The following is a 25919-nucleotide window of genomic DNA, read 5'->3' as shown; positions in this document are numbered from 1 at the left end:
ATAGGCGTACCCACATACATACATATAAGTTGGTACACATATATCACACCTCCCTTCTTAATCTTTAAATCTTACAGTAATTTATAACAATAATAAACATGAAGTTCTTTTGAAACAACTATTTGTTTTTAAACTATTTTGTATCTATTATCTACTCACTTATAATAACCTTCCTTACTTTTACCTATACTTCTCTCCTAAAAATTAATCTATTTCCAGTTTACGAATTCTGTTTGGTAAAGGCCTGAGGTTCAATGGGGATCGACGCTGTGGCGGTGGAGACGGACGTGGGGGAGGCACACTAGCAACACTTGTCTCATTGGCTTCCGCCCTTGTTACTTCCTCGTTTTGACCCGGTTGTGCGTTTTCCTCGCCCACTTCCGTCTGCTGGCTAGAGCGCGCGACTCCGTCCTCATTCCCTGACGACCGCTCTCTAGTCTCGCTGAGTTCCTCAGGGCAGGGTACAGTCGATAACCTAGATCTGCGTCTGATCTGATCAATATGCCTAAGAATAGGTTTACCGCTACCGCTATCCAAGGTGTATCTCCGTGAACCTTCGGCACCCAGCACCGTACCTTTAACCCACTTATCATTATTGGTGTAATCGCGAGCCCAGACCTCATCACCCGGCCGGAAATGACGTTGCGTACCACCTGCATGTTCGACCTGTCGCTGCTGAACCGACCTGACTCGCTCTTCTAGCGCCCCCTCGCTGCGGAGCAAGTCCAAACGCGAACGTAACGACCGCCGCTGCAAAAGCATCGCCGGACTCTCTCCCGTAGTACTATGCATGCTATTTCTGTACGCCATGAGATATGTCTGCAGTGCCGCGTCGATATCGATATGTTCTCTAATAGCTTTGCTAATCGCGCGCTTACATAATTTCACTGCATTCTCCGCGGCCCCATTAGACGCCGGATGATACGTTGGCGAAAAAGACTGTTTTATCCCATTCGTGTCAAGAAAGTGTTTAAATTCATTACTGGTAAACGGCGGACCCTGGTCTGATACTAATTGTCTTGGCAACCCAAAACGCGCGAAAGTTGCTCTTAGTTCTTTAATTACTGCTCCTGCGTTCGTCCTAAGCATTTCAAATATTTCCAGCCACTTTGAAGTCGAATCTATTAGTACTAAAAACGTTTTACCCTTAAAAGGGCCCAGAAAATCTACGTGTAGTCTACTCCACACGTGGGTCGAGTACGGCCAAGGACTCGGAGGCGAGTGCGCCGGTGCAGGCGCCTCCGCGGCGCACGTCTCACATTGCCTACACTGCGCCTCCACATCGGCGTCAATATTGGGCCACCAAACGTAACTACGAGCTAAGGCCTTAGTCTTGACTATGCCCATATGACTAACGTGCAGCTGCTTAAGAACTGTTTCCCTCAAAATTGTTGGCACCACAACCCGGTAACCCCACATTAAACAACCTCGGTCTACATACATCTCGTGCCGCCTTAATAAGAAAGGTTTTATCTCCTCGTCTTGACACGATGTCGGCCAGCCCGACTGCACATACGATAACACCCTACTTAATGTTAAGTCCCGTGACGTGGCCGTTTTAACTTGTTCGTTAGTAACAGGCAAAAAATCTTCGACAAAATTAAGGTAAGTCACATCCTGTTTTTGTTTCTGGTCTTGGACCCCCTGTGGAAGCCTAGACAACGCATCCGCACAATTTTTATTCGATGGTACATATTCAATTTCATAGTTGTATCCTGACAGTAAAATAGCCCAGCGTTGTAAACGGGACGCCGCCATCACCGGAATGCCTACTTTATCGCCAAAAATATACGTGAGTGGCTTGTGATCTGTCCTCAATATAAATTTACGACCGTACAAATACTGATGAAATTTGCGAATACCGTACACTAAGGCTAGCGCTTCCCTATCAATCTGTGCGTATCCCCGCTCGGCTGGGGTGAGCGTACGCGATGCGTAAGCGATCGGCCGTTCGCCCTCCGGTGTGAGGTGCGATATCACGCAACCTATCCCCACCCCTGACGCGTCTGAAGTGAGAACCAATGGCAGGGAACCCGAATAGTGTACCAAAACTTCACTCGAAGTTAGTACTTGTTTGACCTTGATAAACGCTTCTTCACAACTCGCGCTCCAAACAAATTTAGCTCCAGCCTTTAACAAATTATACAATGGTGTAAGTATTGTACTAACGTTTTTTATGAACTTCGCGTAATACATTATCATGCCTATGAACGCTCGAACTTCTGTCACGTTGCTAGGTGCGGGCGTATTTACGATAGCCCTTACCTTATCCGGGCACGTATGGACGCCCTCCTTGCTAATCATATGACCCAAATAATTAATCGACTCCTCAAAGAACGCACACTTATCTTTCCTTACCCGCAACCCGTACGCCTGCAATCGCTCAAATACTTTATATAAGTTGTCTACGTGAGCTTTCGTATTGCTACCAGTAATAATGACATCATCTAAAAATACGCCCACGTGCGGCAGGTCAGAAAATAATTGTTCCAAATGTCTTTGGAATATTCCAGGGCTAGATGATAGACCGTATACTAAGCGATTATACATAAATAAACCCTTGTGCGTATTTATTACCGTATATTTTTTTGACTCATCCAGCTCAAACTGTGCGTAGGCCTGCGACAGATCAATCTTACTAAACCGTTCTCCCCCGTGCAGGCGTGCCAATAAATCCTCCACCCTAGGTAGCGGGTAACGATCAACCTCCAAAACCCGGTTCAAGGTCAATTTAAAATCAGCGCAGATACGTATGTTACCGTCTTTTTTTACCACCGGCACGATAGGCGTGGCCCAGTCGGAGCGGTCGACGGGGGTGAGCACGCCGTCGCGCACCAGCTGGTCCAGCGCGCGCTCCACTGGCTCGCGCAGCGCGTACGCCAGCGGCCGCGCGCGCAGGAACATGGGCCGGGCATCCGCGCGCAGGTGGATGCTGACCTTGCCACCGTTGAACCGCCCCAGGCCGTCCGCAAACACTTCAGAGAATCTGGAACTGAAAGCGCTATAATTAAAATCATAATCTATGACATTATTCACTTCACTGTACTCTGCCACGGGAATCAAACCCTTAATTATATCTAATTCATATAACCATTGGCGTCCGAGCAATATACTTTTGCCGTTTCGTATAACAAATAAATCTAAGTGTTTCTCTACGCCCCTAAAACGCACGAATGGTTTTATTAAACCCACCGGTTGCACCCACTCACCCGTATAATAACGTAGGTATAAGTTACACTTTTCTATCTTTAACTTATTAAAAACTGCCATGTACATTTTCTCACTTATACACGAAACGGCGCTGCCCGTATCGCACTCCATATCTATATCTAAACCTTGCACGTTCACTTTTATAATAATCGGTTTATATGCTAAAGCTGATAACTGATTTAAAGTTGTAATAATTACCTCATCACTATCTTCACTGAACATATTATCGTCCTTCATCACAGTGTTGGCATGCACTTCGTATTGCTCCGCCATATTCGGGCACATACGCTTTAAATGCCCCTGTCTATTGCATACCCGGCACACGTAACGTGCAAATTGGCATCCCGCCTTGTCGTGAGCGCCGCCGCACGCCGCGCACCGCTGGGCGCCGCGCGCCGGAGCCTTGCCCCGGCCGCCGCCGCCGCCGCCGCCGCCGCCGCCGCCAGCGCGGCCGCCCCGGCCCGCGCGAGGCGCCCCGCGGCCCGCGCGCTGTCCCGCCTGGCCTCCCGCCCAGCGCGGGGTCATCGCTTGGCACTCCACGGTGCCCGCTCCACTCGCCGGTCCCGTGCGACCCTCCACGAGAGCCGAGTCTTTTTCCGCCGCCTCCATACTGACCGCCAATTTGTACGCTTTCGCAAAGTCCAACGATTCTTCTGTAAATAACCGCTGGCGTATAGTCTCACTCTGCAGGCCGCAAACCAGCTGATCACGCAAGCTGTCCTCTAGCCAAGTACCGAAATCACAATCTTTCGACATACGCTTTAACACGGCCACATATTCCGAAATGGACTCGTTCGCACTTTGCTTCCTGTGTCTAAACTTAAAACGCTCAGCTAAGATGCTCGGTTTAGGCTGTAAATGTTTTTCAAGTATCGACGTCACTTGTGCGAACGTTTTGGTTGACGGTTTATCGGGCGTGCACAAATTCACTAAAAGTTCGTAGCACTCAGCCCCCATCACTGTAATTAACGTTGGCACATACAAGGTCGTTTCAATTTCATTTACTAAAAAATATTGTTCTAAGCGGTCTATGTACAGCCTCCAATTATCCGTTCCAATTTTAAATTCCGGTATCTTGCCGACCGCCATTGTTCGCGCCGCCGCCTCACCCATAAAAAAAAAAACTTGCGTTATCGTTCTCTCGCGCACAACAAGAAGTTATAATACCTAACACACGTAATGACCGTAGGTTCTAATCGTCTCGTCGCCACTATAAAGTCCAGGATACAGGGGGCTGGAATCTAGGTATTGGACACAAACACTTGATGCGATTCGTATGAGGTTTAATTCGAGACTGAATGGTTATAACTACCCTATCTATACATAAGTAAGTAATATAGGCGTACCCACATACATACATATAAGTTGGTACACATATATCACAAAGACCTTTGACAAGAGGTGGTACTCAGGGTCTGATGATGGAGCCAGATGGTGGTCACCAGTACCAATGAACCATATGACTAAACAACTTCGTGTTTAGGCTCATTGGGTTCGTCTCAACAAGACCTTTGACAAGAGGTGGTACTCAGGGTCTGATGATGGAGCCAGATGGTGGTCACCAGTACCAATGAACCATATGACTAAACCGCTTCGTGTTTAGGCTCATTGGGTTCGTCTCAACAAGACCTTTGACAAGAGGTGGTACTCAGGGTCTGATGATGGAGCCAGATGGTGGTCACCAGTACCAATGAACCATATGACTAAACCGCTTCGTGTTTAGGCTCATTGGGTTCGTCTCAACAAGACCTTTGACAAGAGGTGGTACTCAGGGTCTGATGATGGAGCCAGATGGTGGTCACCAATGAACCATGTAACTAAACTACTTCGTGTTTAGGCTCATTGGGTTCGTTTTAACAAGACCTTTGATAAGAGGTGGTACTCAGGGTCAACAGGGTCTGATGATGGAGCCAGATGGTGGTCACTGGTATCAGTGAACCATGTAACAAACCACTTAGTGTTTAGGCTCGTTAGGTTCGTCTCAAAGATATAACGGATAAGTGGTATTCAGAAAGAAGCAAGACAGAGAAAAACCAGATTTATATTTTGTAAAACTACACATTTATTGCTTTATTATTTATATATTTTCAAAGCTTGTTTATAAAATAATATTGCGCAAGGGCATTGATCGAGCTTTTCTGGAATCAATGATTTCAGGTAGCACGCATTTTTCATAAAAAGCTTGGAGTTTTGGCAACATATTTCGCTCCCAAAATTGTTCGTCTTTTTTGATTTTTATTACTTTCACTGGGTAATCTGAGCCAGTCCAGATAGCAAGCAGGCAAACATTTTTATTTGATATGTTTAGCTGACCCTGGATTTGGTAGAACCAGTCATTATTTTGGTTGATTGTCACGCCTGCAGAAGCACTATATTTAAACCCTCTGACTTTTTTAGTTCGGACAGCTGTGTCAAAGTCCATTCCAAAAGCAGAAATTGGACACTTGACTTCAATAAGCCCATCGCTAAACAAGCCGTCAGGTGAAGCTCCCAAATAACAATGGTCTGGATCAATGAATAAACCACATTTCTCTATAGAAATGTTTTCCTGCGCGCTCAGTTGTTCCAGTGCTGTAGATTCATTGTCCTTTCCGTGCTTAATGGAGGCAACGTTATTTAAGTTATAACTATAAAGAACAGTTTTAACCAATGGGGCTGAATTTTGATTGGCTCTTCTTTTGCAAACCTTTGCAAATATAGATGCCGTCAGAATGCACCGACGGAGCTCCAGCCACAAAGCACTTTCAGCCTGTAATATTGTCGCACGTTCTATATCATGCCGGTTTGCTGCTTGGTCACTGAGATTCTTAAGGAATAACGCTTTCCCTTGTTCGTAATCTTCTGGGCTCATATCAGGGCGCTGACATTGTTTGCCGTAGTCCTCTTGACCGAAATTAACGATCCTTCGAGCGCGATTAACCTTCTTCCCACACCTACGGATATTATTGGCATGTCTTGCATCTTCTAGCCGTTTTAGCGTTTTACTCGGACTTTTTTTGCACACCGATTTATAAAATGTATACTGAGGTTTCCCAGTATTGAATGCTACAACAGCCGCATAACATCGTGTCGCGTACGAGTTCTTCAGCGAAAAGTTGATGCGTTTTCCTCCTACTAGTTTAGCTACGATGCTATTCGGCTGTCCAAAATCAAAGCCTAGCAAGTGCATTTACCGAAATTTTACAGGAGAGGCAAACAAAGATTTTGTTAAAAAAAATTAGTACCAAAGACCTTTTTCTCACAAGACTTGGTTTTATATAAAGAAGTATAACTTGCTTTACAAGACAAACTGTTGAAACTAAATGTATGTGTCTATTTAGAACTTTTATGTGCCTTACTAACAATTAATTACAAAAAAATAATAGATTGTTTCGTCAATTACAAAACAAAAAGCTAGCAAGTGGTCTTACTAAGTATTTTAAATGGTTAATTTTCGCATTATCCCGGCATTTGCCACGGCATTTGCCACGGCTCATAAGAGCCTGAGGTCCACTTTGACAACTAATCGCAAGATTTGGCGTAGGAACTAGTTTTTACAAATGCGGCTGCCATCTTACCTTCCAACCCGAAGGGTAAGTAGGCCTTATTGGACTTAGTCCGGTTTCCTCACGTTTTTTCCTTCACCGAAAAGGGACTAGCAAATATCAAAATGTCGTATCGTGTCTGATCACATTATAATATTTGTTTGATGGGATCATAATAACAAAAGGCAACATTATTAGACAATTAATTAAATTTTATGCATAAAACAAAATCAGTCATCGGGTAAACAATAGGCTACTTGACCCTTTTTATAGTTTGTCTTATAGCATTACTTACTATCCAATTAACGGAAAAAAAATATCACTATATTTTATTATGGCTTATAAACCGCAAAAATATATTTTTAAGAATACGTTTACGTAATATTTCAGGCAAAAACAACATCAGCCATGTCATCTATAAATTTTCTGTGAATGAAGTAATTCAGTGCGAAAACAACACTTTCTGACAATTTAAGTACGAGGCATAAAGGTATTATGTAATGTCAGCGATTGATTTGACATGAATTCTATGAGGTCACTACACGGCCGACAGAGTTTTCGGTGGCCAAAAAAAATTTATTCACATTTTTGAATTAAAAATACGTAAACATCGTACACATTTAATAGGTACCCAAAATATTACAGAAGACAATTATTTATTGCGCCAAATTAGATATGAATCTAGTAGCCTATTCGCCTCCAGTTTAAAGATCATCCGAAAGGTCATTAATTGGCAATCGACTCCAAAAATCACGCCTTGTTTCTGGCATTAAAGGCACTAATTTTGCAACTAGAGTGTCCTTTTTTTAACACGATAGTTTCATATGTAACACACGCCATATATTGCACATCAACAACCTGTTACAAGCACTAGGTACTACTGGCAGTTATTCCTTTAGGTAGATTGGAAAGGCATAATTGTTAGAACTATTTTAAGTTGCTCCCATCGTCAAATATATATAAGTAGGTTTAGTAGGTACCTACGTAAAATAGATCGCAAAAATAATGTTAAAAAGCATTCCGAATGTTAATACCTCGATCCAAGCCCCATTAAAACATCACAAATAAAAAAACCACAATTCAGCACCACAAACACTTTTGCGATCGCCACACACAATATTAAATAAGTATAATATCACGGGCTAAAACAACGAACATAATGATAATGACTATCTAAAAGCAGCTGCTAAAATTCGACTCCATCGATCACTTTTATTCATCATGCGTCCGCGCAGCAGCGCAAAGTACGACAAACTAGAAACTTCAGGTTGAAACTCGTTCCCTAAATTCGGATCCCGAACGGAACAAACGCGGGCGGGGGCGCGGGAACGGCGACCGTTTGAATTCAAACTTCACTCATTACTGACTTGCTATGTTTTATTTATTGTTATATTTGAATTCCTTGTTCAACCCTTCGGCAATTTTTTAAATTTAAAACCTAGTATGGGACAATTCCATATTCAAAAACCTAGTATATTCCGTTTACAAACTCAGAAACCTAGTATAGCATGCACTTACTAGGTTTTTGGACTTGAAAATGTTACTTACTAGGATTTTGATTTTGATATTTGCATGTAAGATATGCACTTGCTAGGTTTAGAGGGTTCCGTAACTTTGATTCTAATTGAGATAGAAATACAGGTGTTTTTGCATTAGACGCAGCTCAAAATTTGAGGCTGATTGATTAAAAAAACGTATTTTGACAAAAAATGTCCCTTGCTAGGTTTTGATTTTGGACAGCCGTATTGAACTGCTCTGCTCGATTATTTGTGGAACAGTGTAATAAACTTCGTGAGTTATTTGCAAGTTGTGCGGCATTTTTTTGGAGTTTCAGAAATAGGGTAGATATTTGAGGAATTAGATTTTTTTCCCTTTTTCTTTCGTCAGTACAATAATAGTTGTCACATTCTTTGTGATCTCCGAAGATATGTCGAGGGCTGTTTAATATATCTTTCTGAAGATCTAGTATTTTTTGGTCGACTGTAGAGGCCTGCGCATTTCTGTGCTTCACGGCAGCACGAATTGCTTTTCGCAACCTTTTTTGTCGATCTTCGTTTAGTAACTTTCGTTCAGAGTGCGGTATGGAGGTGTCTGTCAAAAGTTTTAAATTTTTCCCGTTGTAATTTCTCAGCAAATGGTTAGTACATTCTATTTTTTGGATGGGAACATCAGGATACGGTCTGCTCTCAAGAATATTTTTATATGTGCTAGAATCCCCATCTGCTATCAGAGTTTTATATATAAGGTTCCTATCCTTTATTGATTGTTTGAAACCTTCGACTAGTATGGCCTGTTCCATACTTGTGGAAGATCCAAAGTGGTTCTTTGTGCATTTATGTACCCTGGGAACAACGCCTTTTTTTTTTGCCCTAGCACAGACCACGCAATATTTATTGCGAACGCCTATATGAAGAACCTTTCCTGATCGTTCTCCAATGATAGCCGCAACTCCAGATAATGCGGAATAGTTTGATTTATACGACCGTTTGCTCCAACATGCATCGGCTTGTACTGCAATTTTGGGAACACCTGCTGAATTAATATCGTTACGCAATTTTGCAGCTTCAGCTTCTTCTTGTCCAGCTCTTTGCATAGTTTCTTCTGCAGTATTTTTCCACATATCTTCAACTATGTCATGACATTTACTGTATAAACGGAAAGGTATAGTCGGCAAATCTACAGATGCAGCAAGTTCGTTAAGATTGGAGAGGCCAATACCAGTCATGATAGTTCCAGAAACTGCGGATGAATTAACGTTAACTGTATCTCTGTCATCCGATGTTTTAATAGCAAACATTGATCCACACATAGCACATTTTGCGTGAAACGTTGACGAGAAACCAGCCTGTTTTTCTTTTAATATTTTAATGTGACTGAATCTACAGCCAAATCTTTCACTATGCTCATCTATGGTGTATAACTGCTCCATGAAGAAACGAAAATCGATTATCCTCCTCCCTTGAATTTCAGGGTTTATCTGTAAAAAAAAACTTGCTAGTATTTTGTGTCGCTCTCCAAGCTATACAATGACATACTTAGGCTCTAGAGCAAACCATACAACCTGTTTTTATGATTTCCGCTAACTTTATTGAAAAGTTAGTTAGATCCGATGCAATCAATTTCTCTGAGAAACTAGTGCCTTAATTTTACTCTTGTTAAATAAATGACTGAACAAGTGAATCGCAACCTTAAGTACATCCTAATGTTATTTATTTGGACATATGCCGTCAGATATTTGATATTAACTTTAATGTTGTAAAAAAATAACATGTAACCTTATTTTCATCACATGAAGCAGAATTTTCAACCTGTATTGTATACGCATCGTTTGATTCATCAGATGCAATATTTATGCCGGTCTCACAAAAGGCGTTTTCATTATTAAGTTTCTGAAAAAGAATAAGTTATAACACAGAATTTTAGTAAATCTTATGACGTAGCAGTAGGCACGTATAAAATACTAGTAAAGAGTTTATACTGAGCTAAGGGATGAAAAGCACCGGACACCTGCCTATTTTGGATAAAAATTATAATTAGTCGAAAAAAACAATTCACCTCATTTTCATCACATGAAGCAGGAGAGCCTTCAAATTGTATCGTTAAAACTTCATCGGTTGCAACAGATGCATCATTCCTGCCAATCTGACAATAGATGTTTTCTTTATTAGCTTCCTGAAAAATAATAGTCAAGTTACAAGTTAATAACAATTAATAACGCAGTTGACGCAGTATTTAAGTATAGGCACAGATTACTAAAAAGTTACTAACGTAAGAGATCCTTCACTTGCCCGCAAAACGACAAATACCTACGCTTTATTTAACTAATACTAATAAAACTCAGATGAATAGTAGGTACATGCCACGCGACTATATACACAGGCGGGCGCGTGGCGCCTCTTGACTACTTGTTCAAGTGTAGGTACTTAACGCGCGACCGCGAGCGAGTGACGTAGGCCTGGTAAAGGTTTAAATAAGTCTTACAATTACAACATACCAGCAGGCACGCGGAAAATACCTTACGGATAAAAATTACAATCAGCGTCAAAAATTACGATTTACCTTATTTTCGTCACAAGAAGCAGGAGAACCTTCAACTTGTATCGTAAAATCATCATTTGATTCAACAAATCCATCATTCTTGCCGGTCTCAAAATAGGTGTTTTCTTTATTAACTTCCTGAAAAATAACGGTCAAATCATAAAGTATAACGCAGTACTTAAATAAAGACTATAAATAAGTCCTATGACATAACAGAAGGCGCGTGGAAAATAAGTAGCAGAGCTGGCCAAGAGGAAAACAGTTACCTATTGTATTCTGACAATGTTAATAGCTAATAGACAATTCTGGAATAAGTATTCTTGAGAGCGGTGCAGCGAAAAAGTGAAAATATTTTCTTAGCGCTTAACGAAACAAGGAAAACGATTCACTAACGAATTAAAATTAGTAATAAACATCAATAATTGATGTTTTTGATCTTACTTTATCAAATGTACCGATTTTTTCCATGTTAGTCCCTGAAGTAGAAGCATCATTGTTAAGTAATTTCGATAGCTCTTTTCTGAAAAAATTAAAATGATGATTATGTTATGACTAGCTCGACATTAACTAAACTAAAAGCTACCTTGGCAATACCATTTAATGAACAAATCAAATCATGAAATTGTTTGATTTATGTACCTACTGTTTTTTAATACATGAATACCTGCGAGCAGCAAGAGCTTCTCGTGCTTTTTGAACGGCTATCTCATTCCGTCTCTTACGTTTCCTGAGACAAGGGTACCTGTTTTTTACTTTGGCCATATCTCGCAATAGTGTAACACTGCAATAAAAATAATTAGTGACATAAAAAAACAACTCGCATATGTGTGTAACATTAAAAAACACGAAGTGGTTTAGTTACATGGATCACTGGTACCGGTGACCACCATCTGGCTCCATCATCAGACCCTGAGTACCACTTCTTGTCAAAGGTCTTGTTGAGACGAACCTAATGAGCCTAAACACGAAGTGGTTTAGTCATATGGTTCATTGGTACTGGTGACCACCATCTGGCTCCATCATTAGACCCTGAGTACCACCTCTTGTCAAAGGTCTTGTTGAGACGAACCCAATGAGCCTAAACACGAAGTTGTTTAGTCATATGGTTCATTGGTACTGGTGACCACCATCTGGCTCCATCATAAGACCCTGAGTACCACCTCTTGTCAAAGGTCTTGTTGAGACGAACCCAATGAGCCTAAACACGAAGCGGTTTAGTCATATGGTTCATTGGTACTGGTGACCACCATCTGGCTCCATCATCAGACCCTGAGTACCACCTCTTGTCAAAGGTCTTGTTGAGACGAACCCAATGAGCCTAAACACGAAGCGGTTTAGTCATATGGTTCATTGGTTCATATATCATATGGTTTATCGTAGGCATAGTATTCTTTGCACTGGGTACATAAAATATGTAGTATATATATGTATATATATATATATATGTAAGTTTATGTAATTTTATAGATATATATGTGTGTATAGTTTATTATTGACAATATGTATTATTTGCTACATTTATGTTTCATTTTCAGTTACCTTTTTTTTTTAAAGCCTGCACCCACTACTCTTTCTGTTTAGCCTGTTGGTTGACTGGTAGAGAATGTCATTAGGCATTAAGTCCGCCATTTGTACTTTATTTGTTATATTGTGCAATAAAGTTTAAATAAATAAATAATAAATAAATTGGTACTGGTGACCACCATCTGGCTCCATCATCAGACCCTGAGTACCACCTCTTGTCAAAGGTCTTGTTGAGACGAACCCAATGAGCCTAAACACGAAGTTGTTTAGTCATATGGTTCATTGGTACTGGTGACCACCACCTGGCTCCATCATCAGACCCTGAGTACCACCTCTTGTCAAAGGTCTTGTTGAGACGAACCCAATGAGCCTAAACACGAAGCGGTTTAGTCATATGGTTCATTGGTACTGGTGACCACCATCTGGCTCCATCATCAGACCCTGAGTACCACCTCTTGTCAAAGGTCTTGTTGAGACGAACCCAATGAGCCTAAACACGAAGCGGTTTAGTCATATGGTTCATTGGTACTGGTGACCACCATCTGGCTCCATCATCAGACCCTGAGTACCACCTCTTGTCAAAGGTCTTGTTGAGACGAACCCAATAAGCCTAAACACGAAGTTGTTTAGTCATATGGTTCATTGGTACTGGTGACCACCATCTGGCTCCATCATCAGACCCTGAGTACCACCTCTTGTCAAAGGTCTTGTTGAGACGAACCCAATGAGCCTAAACACGAAGCGGTTTAGTCATATGGTTCATTGGTACTGGTGACCACCATCTGGCTCCATCATCAGACCCTGAGTACCACCTCTTGTCAAAGGTCTTGTTGAGACGAACCCAATGAGCCTAAACACGAAGCGGTTTAGTCATATGGTTCATTGGTACTGGTGACCACCATCTGGCTCCATCATCAGACCCTGAGTACCACCTCTTGTCAAAGGTCTTGTTGAGACGAACCCAATAAGCCTAAACACGAAGTTGTTTAGTCATATGGTTCATTGGTACTGGTGACCACCATCTGGCTCCATCATCAGACCCTGAGTACCACCTCTTGTCAAAGGTCTTGTTGAGACGAACCCAATGAGCCTAAACACGAAGCGGTTTAGTCATATGGTTCATTGGTACTGGTGACCACCATCTGGCTCCATCATCAGACCCTGAGTACCACCTCTTGTCAAAGGTCTTGTTGAGACGAACCCAATGAGCCTAAACACGAAGCGGTTTAGTCATATGGTTCATTGGTACTGGTGACCACCATCTGGCTCCATCATCAGACCCTGAGTACCACCTCTTGTAAAAGGTCTTGTTGAGACGAACCCAATGAGCCTAAACACGAAGCGGTTTAGTCATATGGTTCATTGGTACTGGTGACCACCATCTGGCTCCATCATCAGACCCTGAGTACCACCTCCTGTCAAAGGTCTTGTTGAGACGAACCCAATGAGTCTAAACACGAAGTTGTTTAGTCATACGGTTCATTAGTACTGGTGACCACCATCTGTCTCCATCATCAGATCCCGAGTACCATCTTGTTGTGTCTTAGACCGTATTGTAATTTTAACATATTTGTCATCACAACGTTCTAAATGTTCTAATACTTTAACATTCAAACATAACAAAATATTACAAAAGCAAATACTTACGGATCTAGGATCAAATTCGTTGGTCGCTGTATACACACACACAATGCGGGGTTAGCCCGTGTATAAACAAGGCGTCCGACCCACACAACGATAAAATATTCTCGTCGTTTGCGATGAAAACTCGGAGAGCAAAGTGACATACGTCTTACCTTCACGAGCTCCGACGCGGCACTGAAATCGCGGGCGTTCGTCACCGGTAATATAGCGACGGGAGGGCTAGTTTTCAAAAAATTGGCAAAAAATCATTATAAAATATTATAACGACTAATGGATAGCAGCAATTTAAGCAGATTGTGCAGATTATTTATATACTAAAATAACTTCGATAACATGTAGATTTTCGGAGAAATGATCACTTGTTTCGATGTATTCTCAAGACAAAATTGAGTTCGTTTTACTTTCAATTTCTCAATTTGAAAAGGATTAAATGATAAATATTGTTTAATGGGCCTAAGGTACAAGATATTAGGAACTTAAATTTACCACATTTATGAGAGTGAGCTTATCAAATTGTACACAATAAGAGCTCCGAAATCAGGGTAAAGTGTACAATTTTATCGATGAATATTGTGTATTTTACAATATATCGCCTTTTTTTGTCATAGCGCTCTTAAAATATTCTGCCAATGTCGAACTCAGCAGTTATAAAAAATGAACATCATTTTTTAGTGCTTACTATGAGATTGAATGAGACTTATAAGTAGGTACGATATTTTATCTTGCAATGGAAATCCATTACCTAAATAGGACTACTTCAAACCTGGGTAAATCTATTCTGCTTTAAGATTGCTTATATTTCAGATCAATATTATATGTTTTATATATTCAACCTTAAAGCAGAATGGATTTACCCAAGTTTGAAGTTAAGCGAAACATATAAGAAGATCATACCATCCCATAGATTATACATTAAAATGCGACCGCCTAAGAACGCGCATACGGTTACCTATCAAATAGTCGAAAATTGTAATGTCGAATATTAGTAGCCCGAAAACGCTTACCCGAATACACTACAACACACATAGGTGGCGGCACAAAAAGTACCTTGTTGCCATCGATTATTTGTAGATTGGCGTTAGTGACACTTAACGCCATCTACAAGTATAATCGAAAGCTACAAGACATTTTTCTTGTGGCGCCATCTATGTGTGGTGTAGTGTATGCGCGTTCTTAGACGGTCGCATTTTAATGTATGGGATGGTATGATCTTCTTATATTTAATCCATGCTTAAACTCACGCCTGTATTCTCAAAAGAGATAGGCCGGAGCCGGAGGAAAAACTCATTGGTACGAGCCGGGTTCGAACCCGCGACCTCCGGATCGAAAGTCGCACGCTCTTACCGCTAGGCCACCAGCGCTTCAGCAGCGCTTTTTAATTTTTATTTCGTATTCTGTATTAATTATCTTTTTTAAGTGACCGAAATGACGTTTGTGAAATTATTTACAGATGAGGTGACAATGCATTTGCGCGTTCTGAATGTATGAAATTAGAAAAAAATAACACTAATGACAGCTAAGTGAGACTGACAGTTCTGTTGATATCGCTTTTTTTATAATTTCATACATTTTTGCACGCGCAAAGGCATTGTCACCTCATCTGCCATTAAATTTAATAAACGTCATTACGAAATGAGCTAGAAGTGGATCAACAATTGAAGTCCGTGACTGTACCTTCACCTTATAGCCGCTATAGAATTTCACAGACACGTTATTCAAAACTTCAAAACATGCTTGTTGGTTTCCGCACCCTTAGTAAATTCATAATATTATCATACCTATAATATATCGGACATATTTTATCAAACGTAATACCGTGCATATATCATGGGAGCATTCTGTAATTCCACTCGCTTGTTCGCTGCCAATAGGAGTACCATACCAGTACATTCACTATTGGTGTCCCTCAGATGTTTATTCAATTCATATATTTCTGCGACCAACATAATAATTATAACATTAGAATTAGAATGATAATAAATTAAACAAAATTAAACCTAGATTATAATAAAATTAGGTAACTAAAATTCATCTATAGTCCTAAGGCGCATTAGAGAGGCTTTGACCAGCATGTGAATCGTGTGACAATGATTCAACCTCTCCTAGAGCAGGCTCCAAGAGGATGTTCGTTTGCAAAAATAGCGCACCTCATTCTGACTTCTGATATATATTGTATAGGTCCCAGACATCATATAAACAAATGTTGCTAAGCAGTTTTGTGGTCCCCGTCCCCCCACCCCGCCAATTAAAAATTGCATACAAACAAAAAAAAATTTTTCATCAAATCATACCGTGTAGGGTATCAAAAGGGCTTATTGAGTAGTTTACGAATATTTAGTATACTATAACATTTCTTACACTTTCTCTAAGAATTTTTTAGAAAATTTACGAAAATGCTTTATTTTGGAGTTCACTTTAAACCACTGTAGATTAAGAACTAATGAGTATATTTTTATGCATGGCATGATATATATATATATATATATATATATATATATATATATATATATATATATATATATATATATATACTACGTCGGTGGCAAACAAGCATACGGTCCGCCTGATGGACCACCGCCACATGGACCACCGCCACATGGTCACCGTCAACTATGGACGCCTGCAACTCAAGGAGTGTCACGTGCGCGTTGCCAACCCATTAGAAACCTGTACATTCCCTTTTGCTGTGTTAAGTAACAAAAAAGACGTATTATTTATTATTTTTTAGACTTACCTGTCTAACGTTTGCCAGAATGACAGGTAACGTAGGAAATTGTACCTGCTCATTTTGACCTGCATACATTTTAATTCTCTCGGAAACCAATGTCCACTCAGAAGTTGTTTATTGTAAGCTGCACAGTTAGATTTAGCAGACTAAACTAGAAACTCTAATTCTCACTCAGTTCTTAACCATTTTCATATAAATATTTACAGAACTAAAGTTATTTAAGAGTAGACCGCTACTTCTTATGATACTACAAGAAATGTTTTGGAACAAAAATCAAATGTATTTCTAAATAATTTTGCCACCGAGTGAAACACAACAATTTTCACACATCAACACAAAATATTTACTGTAAAACATCAAACGAAATGAAATTCATCTATTGAAATTCATCATTAAAGCGTCAATTTTACTAGCAAAGGAATAATAAAATGCAACTTTGTCATTTGTTTTAAGGAATCAAGTAAGCCAATTGGGTAGATAAAGTTTTTTGAAGATAGGCAAATAACTAATATATTTTTCTGATAAAATACGTTATAACGATTGCGTAAGGTGGCTCTTTTATTTTTATTTCGTATAATTTATTTATTATCTTTTTTATGTGGCCGAAATGAAGTTTGTGAAATTTAATAGCAGATAAGGTGACAATATACTTTTTGCGCAATTTCTTACAATTGAGCACGTGCAAGGGCATTGTCACCTCATCTGCTAATTTCACAACTTTCTGTGATGCTTATAACGTGTTCTATCAGAATAGTATTTTATGCAACAGGCGTTTAAAAGAGGTCAGAAAAGACGAGTGGCGTGGGTAACAATTTGAGGCGAAGCCGAAAATTGTTATTAAGACGCCACGAGTATTTTTTGACTCAGTTAAACACTGTTGCATACAATACTTTTTCTACGACCATGAACTCAGTTCTTAATAGCTTTCGTGAAATTCACACTTTTCCTGTATTTTGACGCAAAGGTTTGCATTGTCAGCTCAGCTGCCCAAAGCCTTCCCGCGCACGCGCGCAGTATCGTTATAACAATGCGATGCCATGGTTACAGAGCCAAACAATGCGTTTTCAGTTTTTTCGATACTGCGCGCATGCGCGGAAAGCCGGCGGACGCCGGCTTTTGGGAGTAGACTTGTGTATAGGGTTTTAAAGATCTATGCACGACCCTGTAAATGAAGAATAACAGTTCGGGAGAAGAAAAAAAAATATTATTTGCCTATCTTCAAAAAACTTTACCTAGGTACCTACTCGATTGGCGTGGTGAAAAAATGTACACCAACCAGGAAGATACGTACGGTCACGGACTTGAATTGTTGATCCACTTTTAGCTATCCACGTCATAGCTTAACTATGCTTAACTATTAGCGCGTTTTCACATTATCCGATCCGATATCGGATATCGGACCGATATCCCATACAAAACAGGCGTCATCTTGGATTTATTACATTGAAATCCTTCCGACATCCGATATCGGATCGGATAATGTGAAAACGGACTTAGATGTCCAGTATAAAATGAGCTAGAAGTGGATCAATATCTAATTAAAGTCCCTGACTGTACATAAAGCCGACTCGCATACCTACGCGCGTCAGGGTGGCTAGCCGAATGGCACAATCGCTCACGAAACGCTCACGAAACGAAGCGCTAGTAGATATCTATCTCTATCGCGCTTGCGTATTGGCGCGACAGAGCCAGCGGCGTATCGCTTTCGTTTGGCGTCGGAGAAATGCCATTCGGCTACGGGGCCTGGAACTCGCGACCGGCAAGCGTGCCGCAACCCGGTAAATCATAATGATAGCTTATTTAGTACGTGTTCATGTTCTAATGAAGGTGCGAAGGTATGCGAACCTGTGTCGCGTGAATGTATAATATTACATTATTATACGGTAATTATCACCGCTGAAATCATAATGGGGATTGTAATGTAACACGAACGTAAACAAATATTTTAAGTGAAATAAGAAAGGGTAGGATGCGTCAGCGACACAAATGCACGGTTGACGTAAAACGTGCCTTGGACCACCGTTACTGAGGAGGCCGATAGCTGAGGGCAACTCCAACACAGAATAATATTAAAAGTGTCTACTAAGCTGAAAGTTTTTTTTTACTACCACGTCGGTGACAAACAGGTATACGGCCCGCCTGATGGAAAGCGGTCACCGTAAACCAAGGGGTATCACATGCGCGTTACCGACCCATTAGAAACTTGTACACTCCTTTTTTGAAGAACCCTATACTGTAGTTCATTGGGAATACCTCGAAAGTGCTGAAAATTTGACGTTATATGCAACAGCAACGGAAATTAACTGTAAGTATAATATATCTGTCATATGGCGCTTGATTCGCGTGTCGAGTGACAGTCGAGGGCTATTATTTAGGTACTTAGCGTAAAACGTTTACAAGCTTAGTCTTACGGTACACAACCGCGCTCGGCCGACAGTCAACGAACACAGTGCTAAAACGCAAAGTAAAAAGTTTAATTTACTATCCCTCTTTCGGGTTATATTATTTATTTATATCTCCGTTTAAAACTCTCGGGTCTTTCGAGTCCGGTCATTTATAAGCCTTATAACCAAGGAGATGCTTCTACGGCAATGGCGCTGGATAGGACATGTCTTACGAAGGCCAAACAACCACCTGTCCAAGCAAGGGCTGATGACTTGGAATATTTCCGGATCAAGGGGGAGAGGTCGCTCGCGAACTACCTGGAGGCGGACGGTGGAAAAGGAGGGGCTGAAGGCGCCTGGAGGAGGCTGCCGAGGACCGGGAACAGTGAAAATCCTACCTAAGAGCCCTATGCCCCTGATGAGGGACAACAGGATCTAATGATCATCATCGTCATCAATATACTATTTATTGATTTAAATTAAAATGTAAAATTAAATTAAGTCAATACAAATCAGGTAACTTTGTGTTTAGGGCAATTTAATAGATTTGTAATAAATATATTAGGTATCTTATGTTATAGGGGTTGAATATAAACGCCGTTTGATTAGGTCATCCGATTTGGTGTTGATCACTGCATTATTTATTATAGAAAATAATTATCAAATGTCTTAAAAGTCAATCCCTAGCCATGTCACATTTCCAAATTTCAGATTAAGTTTCTTCAGTATTCATGAGTTTTAATGATATCACTAGATTTTTGTGTTTAAGGGTGATTCCATAAAATTCGGTTAACTTTGTGTTTAGGGCAATTTAATAGATTTGTAATAAATATATTAGGTATCTTATGTTATAGGGGTTGAATATAAACGCCGTTTGATTAGGTCATCCGATTTGGTGTTGATCACTGCATTATTTATTATAGAAAATAATTATCAAATGCCTTAAAAGTCAGTCCCTAGCCATGTCACATTTCCAAATTTCAGATTAAGTTTCTTCAGTATTCATGAGTTTTAATGATATCACTAGATTTTTGTGTTTAAACCAATGTAATATTACACAATGCAAAACCCCGTAACAGTTTTATGGAAGAAAATTACGTTTATGATAATAACTTTTATTCTATAATATTGTTATACGTAACTAGCGTCAGTACCTAGCCACTTAGAAATTTTAAAAATACGCGGCACTCGAGCAAAACCCGTTCTGTTACACTACATCATTCGAAAGTATCAACGTGAAGTTAGCCGCAAACACGACGCGTTCTGCGTCGGCCATCTTATCGCCGGTGCGATTCGCGTCCTTGGAGCGTAAACACGTGCTGTGCCAGTCGATTTTTCAGTCCCTAGGTAAGTTATTTGATATAAAATAAATAAGTTATTTTACCCGTTACCTAATTGTATGTTATTCTGATGTGTGCATTGCTGTGAGAGTGAGCTTTAGGTTTCCGCATTTATATCTGAGAATAAGATATGAACGATTATGTTTGCATTTGTCAGTCCCTGGACCGTCAGGCCCTGGTTATGTAACTGGCTAGGGACTGACGTTATGGCTAGGGATTGACGATAGTATGATAAAGGTGGAAACAAAACTCAATTTATTTCGCATTTAGGCTAAACTATATTTCTAATAGGTAGACATAATTAAGATTTGCGCAAAATCATTTAAAAAATCTAATTTATATAACATTAATTTTAGAACATGTCGCCAAAAAAGAAAAATTCGACATCGAAAGAAGATAAGGCTAAAATATAATTAATGTACGTTTGACTGAATTTTTACACTGAACTATTTACAGGACTGTTGTAGCTGTTAAAATGTAATAATAAAAATCATTTAAAACAGAAAATATGTGGTTTTATTCAAAAAAATATTCTTAGCGTCAGTCCCTATCCTTGGCCGTCAGTCCCTAGAAAGCTAATATCAGAAAATTGTAAATATCTCCTTAAATACTAAAAAAATCGGCTGGCCCTTTTGGATGTATCGTACGTGGTGTCATACTTACCCAATGGGTGATCAACTTTTGCGTTAGCATTAAAAAAACACCTCTGACAAAATCTGTCCAAAAGTTAACCGATTTTTATGGAATCACCCTTACACTAAAACTAAAATATTCCTCCCTGGATCGTACCTGGCTTAAAAGTCCCCATTACTCCCGCTGCATTACCCCGCTGGACGGCAATGGAGACCTATTGGACCAGATACGACCCAGAACGAGGATTTATTGACTTATTATTACGTATTATTACGTATTATTACGTATCATTACGTATTATTACGTATTATTACGTATTATTATTTATTTGATACACTAGCAGCTCTTCGAGCTGATGCGTGTATATCACTGCACTTTGTGTTTATTTTGCACTTTTCAAAGTTCTAATATATTTAATGGACAATTATTGTCCAGTCTATTTTTGAAACAGTTCCTATGCTCCTAGTTCTAATACTGATAAGGTTTTCCGATTTTTTTTATGATTGTTTTATAGTAAAATATTTCATCATTATAAGAACTAGGTTAATTAGGACGTTTACATACCTACATCCCGGATTTTTACCAACAAGTTGAAGTTGCTAAATTGGCAGCCTAACCGAGATTTACGAAGAACTAAACATGTTTTCCTGGAAATGATAATATCAGGTTATTTTTCTTATTTCCTCGTGATTTCGCACATAATATTGAATGTTCTATATGTTGTGATCAATTAGACAACTTTGGAGTGAAAATGTTTTGTGTCGAAATAAAAGAGTCTGTAAGAAAAGAGTAGGGGTATATAAGTATTCTATAGTATTCTTTCTATGTATGTCTAGATAGACATCTCTTTATGTTAAGCGGTTACAGAATGGTAGTCACTTCTGAAGCGTTGTCTGATCCGCTACTATTGATGCTGACAGTACCTACTTTACAGCCACAAAACGTTTGACTAGTAACTCGTTTATTTAATTGCTTATTACTATCGGTAACAGAACATTATGTACCTATCTAAAGGGGATTTCGGGGAAAAGCCCGACAATCAAGCGAGCGACATGTTTACATGAAGCAGTTCCCTTGGTTATCTTCATTGGAACATAATCTTACAAATGTTACTAAGCAACGTTCTAGAAACGCCCAGTTCCAAGTTAAGGCCATATTACTAAAGAAAAATATTTTCTATAAACATTTTCGTTTTTAGGCTCATTGAAGAGTCGCTAGTAATGAGTTGCTGTCTACTCATTTGTAGCCTATTTGAGAATATTCGTCTGATTCGCAGCACGTGTGAGAAAATAACAGGCAAACACACACGTGCGAGTCCGGGTGAAACGTGCATGCTTCGATCCGATTTCTCACAAGCCATTCGCACTGGGTGCGCCAAAGTTCATATAAAATTGGTACATATTAGATTATTGGTAGTCCGAAAATGTTTCTCATACAATTTTACGTTATAATGATCATTATTTATAACAATTTCGAATGACTTATGTTCATAATGTCATTCATTATAAATACATTTTATACTAATAAAAAAAAAAAAAAAAATGTTTTATTCATTAACTTCAGAACTTAACAATATACATGATGGTGTCTCTTTTTAAGTATACAAGATACCTGTGTCAAGAGACACCGCTCTTCCTTACTGGGTTGCTAACTAACGATAACAAACATAAGTTATTAAAAGTAAACAAGAAAATAACATTTTGATTTGAAAATTAAAAATTAATTAGTGTAACAATCTAACATTACAGAGATCATGCATAGTAATTAAAAGAAGAAAGCACTAGGTTAGTTTTAAGAGCCACTCGGGAGTGAGCGCGCGCGCGCGGTTGTGTGTGTGTGTGTGTGTGTGTGTGTGTGTGTGTGTGTGTGTGTGTGTGTGTGTGTGTGTGTGTGTGTGTGTGTGTGTGTGTGTGTGTGTGTGTGTGTGTGTGTGTGTGTGTGTGTGTGTGTGTGTGTGTGTGTGAGAGAGTGTGTGTGTGCGTGTGAGAGAAAGAGTGCGTGAAGTATATGTTAAAAACTATATAATATGTGAGTTAACTAATGAATATGTTAGTTAACTAATGTTAATGTTTATATACTTATTGATCATAACGATTGCGAGTAATATATTTTATCGTTATATTATTGTTAACAGAACGAAATCATATGTGACAGAGTCCAGTTAGGTGCGACGACGAGCGTAGCGAGGAGGAGCGTGTTAGGTTGACCGTGAGTAAACCAGAAACGACTTTTTAATGTAAATTTTATATATCACGGTAAAAGCCCCAAGCGCGCTTCTATAAATGACACAAGTTTTTCATAGAACTTCCCCAAAACTTTTTTAACTGTTAAACACGAAATTATGAATGTTATTAAATATTTGTATAGAAATTATGATTAAACATTTTCGTCCAAATTATTATTATGATTATTAGTACTTTATTTATTTATTTATTCGTATGGCATACATGTTAGAAAATAGAAACATAGAACGTGAAATTTTTCTTAAATAATTATCTTGACTAAGAGCAGTCAGCCATTTCGTGGCTTCGTCGCACAGGGTGATCAGGTCATCGGGAGGGCCGGCATAGCGTGTTATAGGGCAGTCTTGAACTATGTGCTGGATGGTTTGGGCTTCCGCACCGCAATCGCAGGCTGGAGAATCCACCCACCCACAGCGGTGTTTGTAATAGGCGCATCGACCGTGGCCAGTACGAAGTCTGTTGAGTTTGCACTAGTCTCGTCTAGGAAGATCTGATCCCATTATTAGTACTATTGATAATAATAAAACAAAATTGTGATAAGTAAAATTATGAGAAATGATCATTCGGAGCACAAATCGGTATAAAAAATAATTTTATAACAAATATTTTTTTATGAGTCAATAATGAACCCATTCGCACTACTTAAACGATTTGCATTTAGCTTTATCATGCGAACGGCTAAGAAGTGGAACTTGCTTCATGCATGTCTATTTCCAGCCCACTATAATTTTGATCTTTTTAAATCAAAAGTGAATAAGTAGACATTTTTTGGGTAAACATGCTTCATACTAGACTGCATAGGCACCATAGAGTATATTGAATTGGTATAGACTAGAGTTATCAGTCAAGATTTTCGAATGCAGCGCCATCTATTATTAAGTTACGACCACTTTTCATGTGACTTTCCATGCCTAAAGGTTCCTTATAGAACATAAAGCATATGAACCCTTTAAATATGGAACGCCACATACTCATGGCGGGATTTCTAAATAGGTCATTCATCATTTTCATCAACCACTCACATTAATCATTATTACAACGCCAACCTACTTTAATAAAATTTACAATTTAAGTACATGTAATTAACCATAGAATGCCGTTCGCTAGTTTGCAGGTGGTACAGCGACATCTAGCGAAACATTTGAACATCAAAAAATACTTATACATTTTCTGACAACAAGTCATTACCCAGTTTGCGGGGGTAACAGTGACATCTAGCGAACAACTTGCATTACTGGAATATAAATGTTTTTCACGCCCTCTATCGTTAATTTTCCTAAACATATCCTAAGTACATCGGATTTACTATTTCCTTTGACTGAAAACACCGTGATAGGCACTTTCCATCAGGTGAGATTGTGGACAAATGATTTACCTGTTCCTCATAAAAATTGGCCTTATTTGACGTGCTGGTAGACCGTTGCCGGTACCCACCTAATAACAAGGATAATTAAATACATTTTATTTATATAGGATTTACAATCTTCATACTAAAATCATACCTCGATTTTTTCAGCGCCTCCTATTAAATACTATCATAACTAAATTGATATGACGTGATATCATGACGTGATATCATAATTTTAAAATAAAGAAATATGCCATTTGTTCTTCTAAAAATAAAAACATGAAAAAATATTTGAGGAAAATTCTGGCCACTTCCAGGCTACGAAACAGCGCCATCTAGTTTTAAGATTAAAAAGCCCATACATTTCAGGGGTAGGTACGGTTTTTTGTACGGACTTAGTCACGTATTATATCGTTCATGCTAATAATATAAATATGAGAAAAAAACTTCCCACAGTTTTTATATAGGTACCGTTTTTTAAGAACAACTCGATTCATTTAAGAGGATACGATACCGAAGCACGAATTCAAATTTGAGATTTTTAGGTCTTTATCGCCGTCGCGCTGACGGGGGTGGAACCACAGAATATATAATAGTACAAGCGATAGGGACAACTGCAGCTCAGGCGCGAAATCCCGCGTAAAAACCGCAAAAATCGAGGTTTCGCTCTCGACTGTTTCCTCCTCCAAAACTTAACCAATCGTTACGAAATTTGGAAATCAGAATGACAAGGAAATTATTTGTGTCGGACCGTTTCGTTTTTTTTTGATAACTGATCTCAGTTTTGAATACCACGCCTTTCTTTCTGGCAAATTCAATTAAGCCGTTTTGGCCAACTTTGAGAGGCTCTAATTCCTTTTAAAACCAAAATATCAAAAAAAGCAAAACGGTCCGACACAGATATTGATAATAAAAGTCTGTGTTGAAAAAACCATTGATCTAGCTTCAAAAACCAGAGAGGAAACAGGCGAGAGCGTTTGTATGGAGAAATGAGGGGTATCGTATCGTCTTAAGGTTTTGTGATACAGAAGTAGAGGCTTTGGCACACTTTAATTATTACGTTACATTTCTACAGTATTTCATGTACCCACTTCACATTTTTGTCCACGAAGTAAAGTATGATACTACAAGGTACTCAATAACGTACAGAGATTATATCAAAAAATCTTGTAATACTGTTTCTTCCAGGGATGCCTAATCCCAGTTTTATTTTCGAATTCGTAGCTTTTTGATTGTGTCCAATTAAGGCCGTGCCCTTGGTCGGGCGGCCAATTAAATTCCACGAATTACTCCTACGAAGCAG

General features: G+C 39.3%; 3 protein-coding genes across 3 annotated transcripts; all 3 read right to left on the bottom strand.

Annotated features, from left to right (window-relative positions):
• Positions 1 to 335: 335 nt before the first annotated feature.
• Positions 336 to 3617, bottom strand: LOC125235563 (uncharacterized protein K02A2.6-like). The gene is made up of 3 exons (XM_048142161.1): positions 3409 to 3617; positions 2359 to 2992; positions 336 to 575 (listed from the first exon to the last, which is right to left on the bottom strand). Exons 1-3 carry the CDS (start codon positions 3411 to 3413, stop codon positions 336 to 338), a joined length of 879 nt encoding a protein of 292 aa, XP_047998118.1. The 5' UTR covers positions 3414 to 3617.
• Positions 3447 to 4581, bottom strand: LOC125235562. Its single transcript, XM_048142160.1, has 2 exons — positions 3526 to 4581; positions 3447 to 3464 (listed from the first exon to the last, which is right to left on the bottom strand). The coding sequence occupies exons 1-2, from the start codon at positions 4321 to 4323 to the stop codon at positions 3447 to 3449; spliced, it is 816 nt and encodes a 271-aa protein (XP_047998117.1). The 5' UTR covers positions 4324 to 4581.
• A 4556-nt stretch (positions 4582 to 9137) lies between these two features.
• On the bottom strand, positions 9138 to 11689 carry LOC125235561. The gene is made up of 7 exons (XM_048142159.1): positions 11437 to 11689; positions 11214 to 11292; positions 10794 to 10910; positions 10290 to 10406; positions 10010 to 10123; positions 9580 to 9711; positions 9138 to 9263 (listed from the first exon to the last, which is right to left on the bottom strand). The coding sequence occupies exons 1-7, from the start codon at positions 11532 to 11534 to the stop codon at positions 9138 to 9140; spliced, it is 783 nt and encodes a 260-aa protein (XP_047998116.1). The 5' UTR covers positions 11535 to 11689.
• Between the last annotated feature and the right edge of the window lie 14230 nt (positions 11690 to 25919).

The sequence above is a fragment of the Leguminivora glycinivorella genome, chromosome 17, assembly GCF_023078275.1.
Source record: "Leguminivora glycinivorella isolate SPB_JAAS2020 chromosome 17, LegGlyc_1.1, whole genome shotgun sequence".
Taxonomy (NCBI): Eukaryota; Metazoa; Arthropoda; class Insecta; order Lepidoptera; family Tortricidae; genus Leguminivora; species Leguminivora glycinivorella.
The sequence above is the reverse complement of the archived record's forward strand: the minus strand, read 5'-3'. Positions and strand labels throughout refer to the sequence as shown.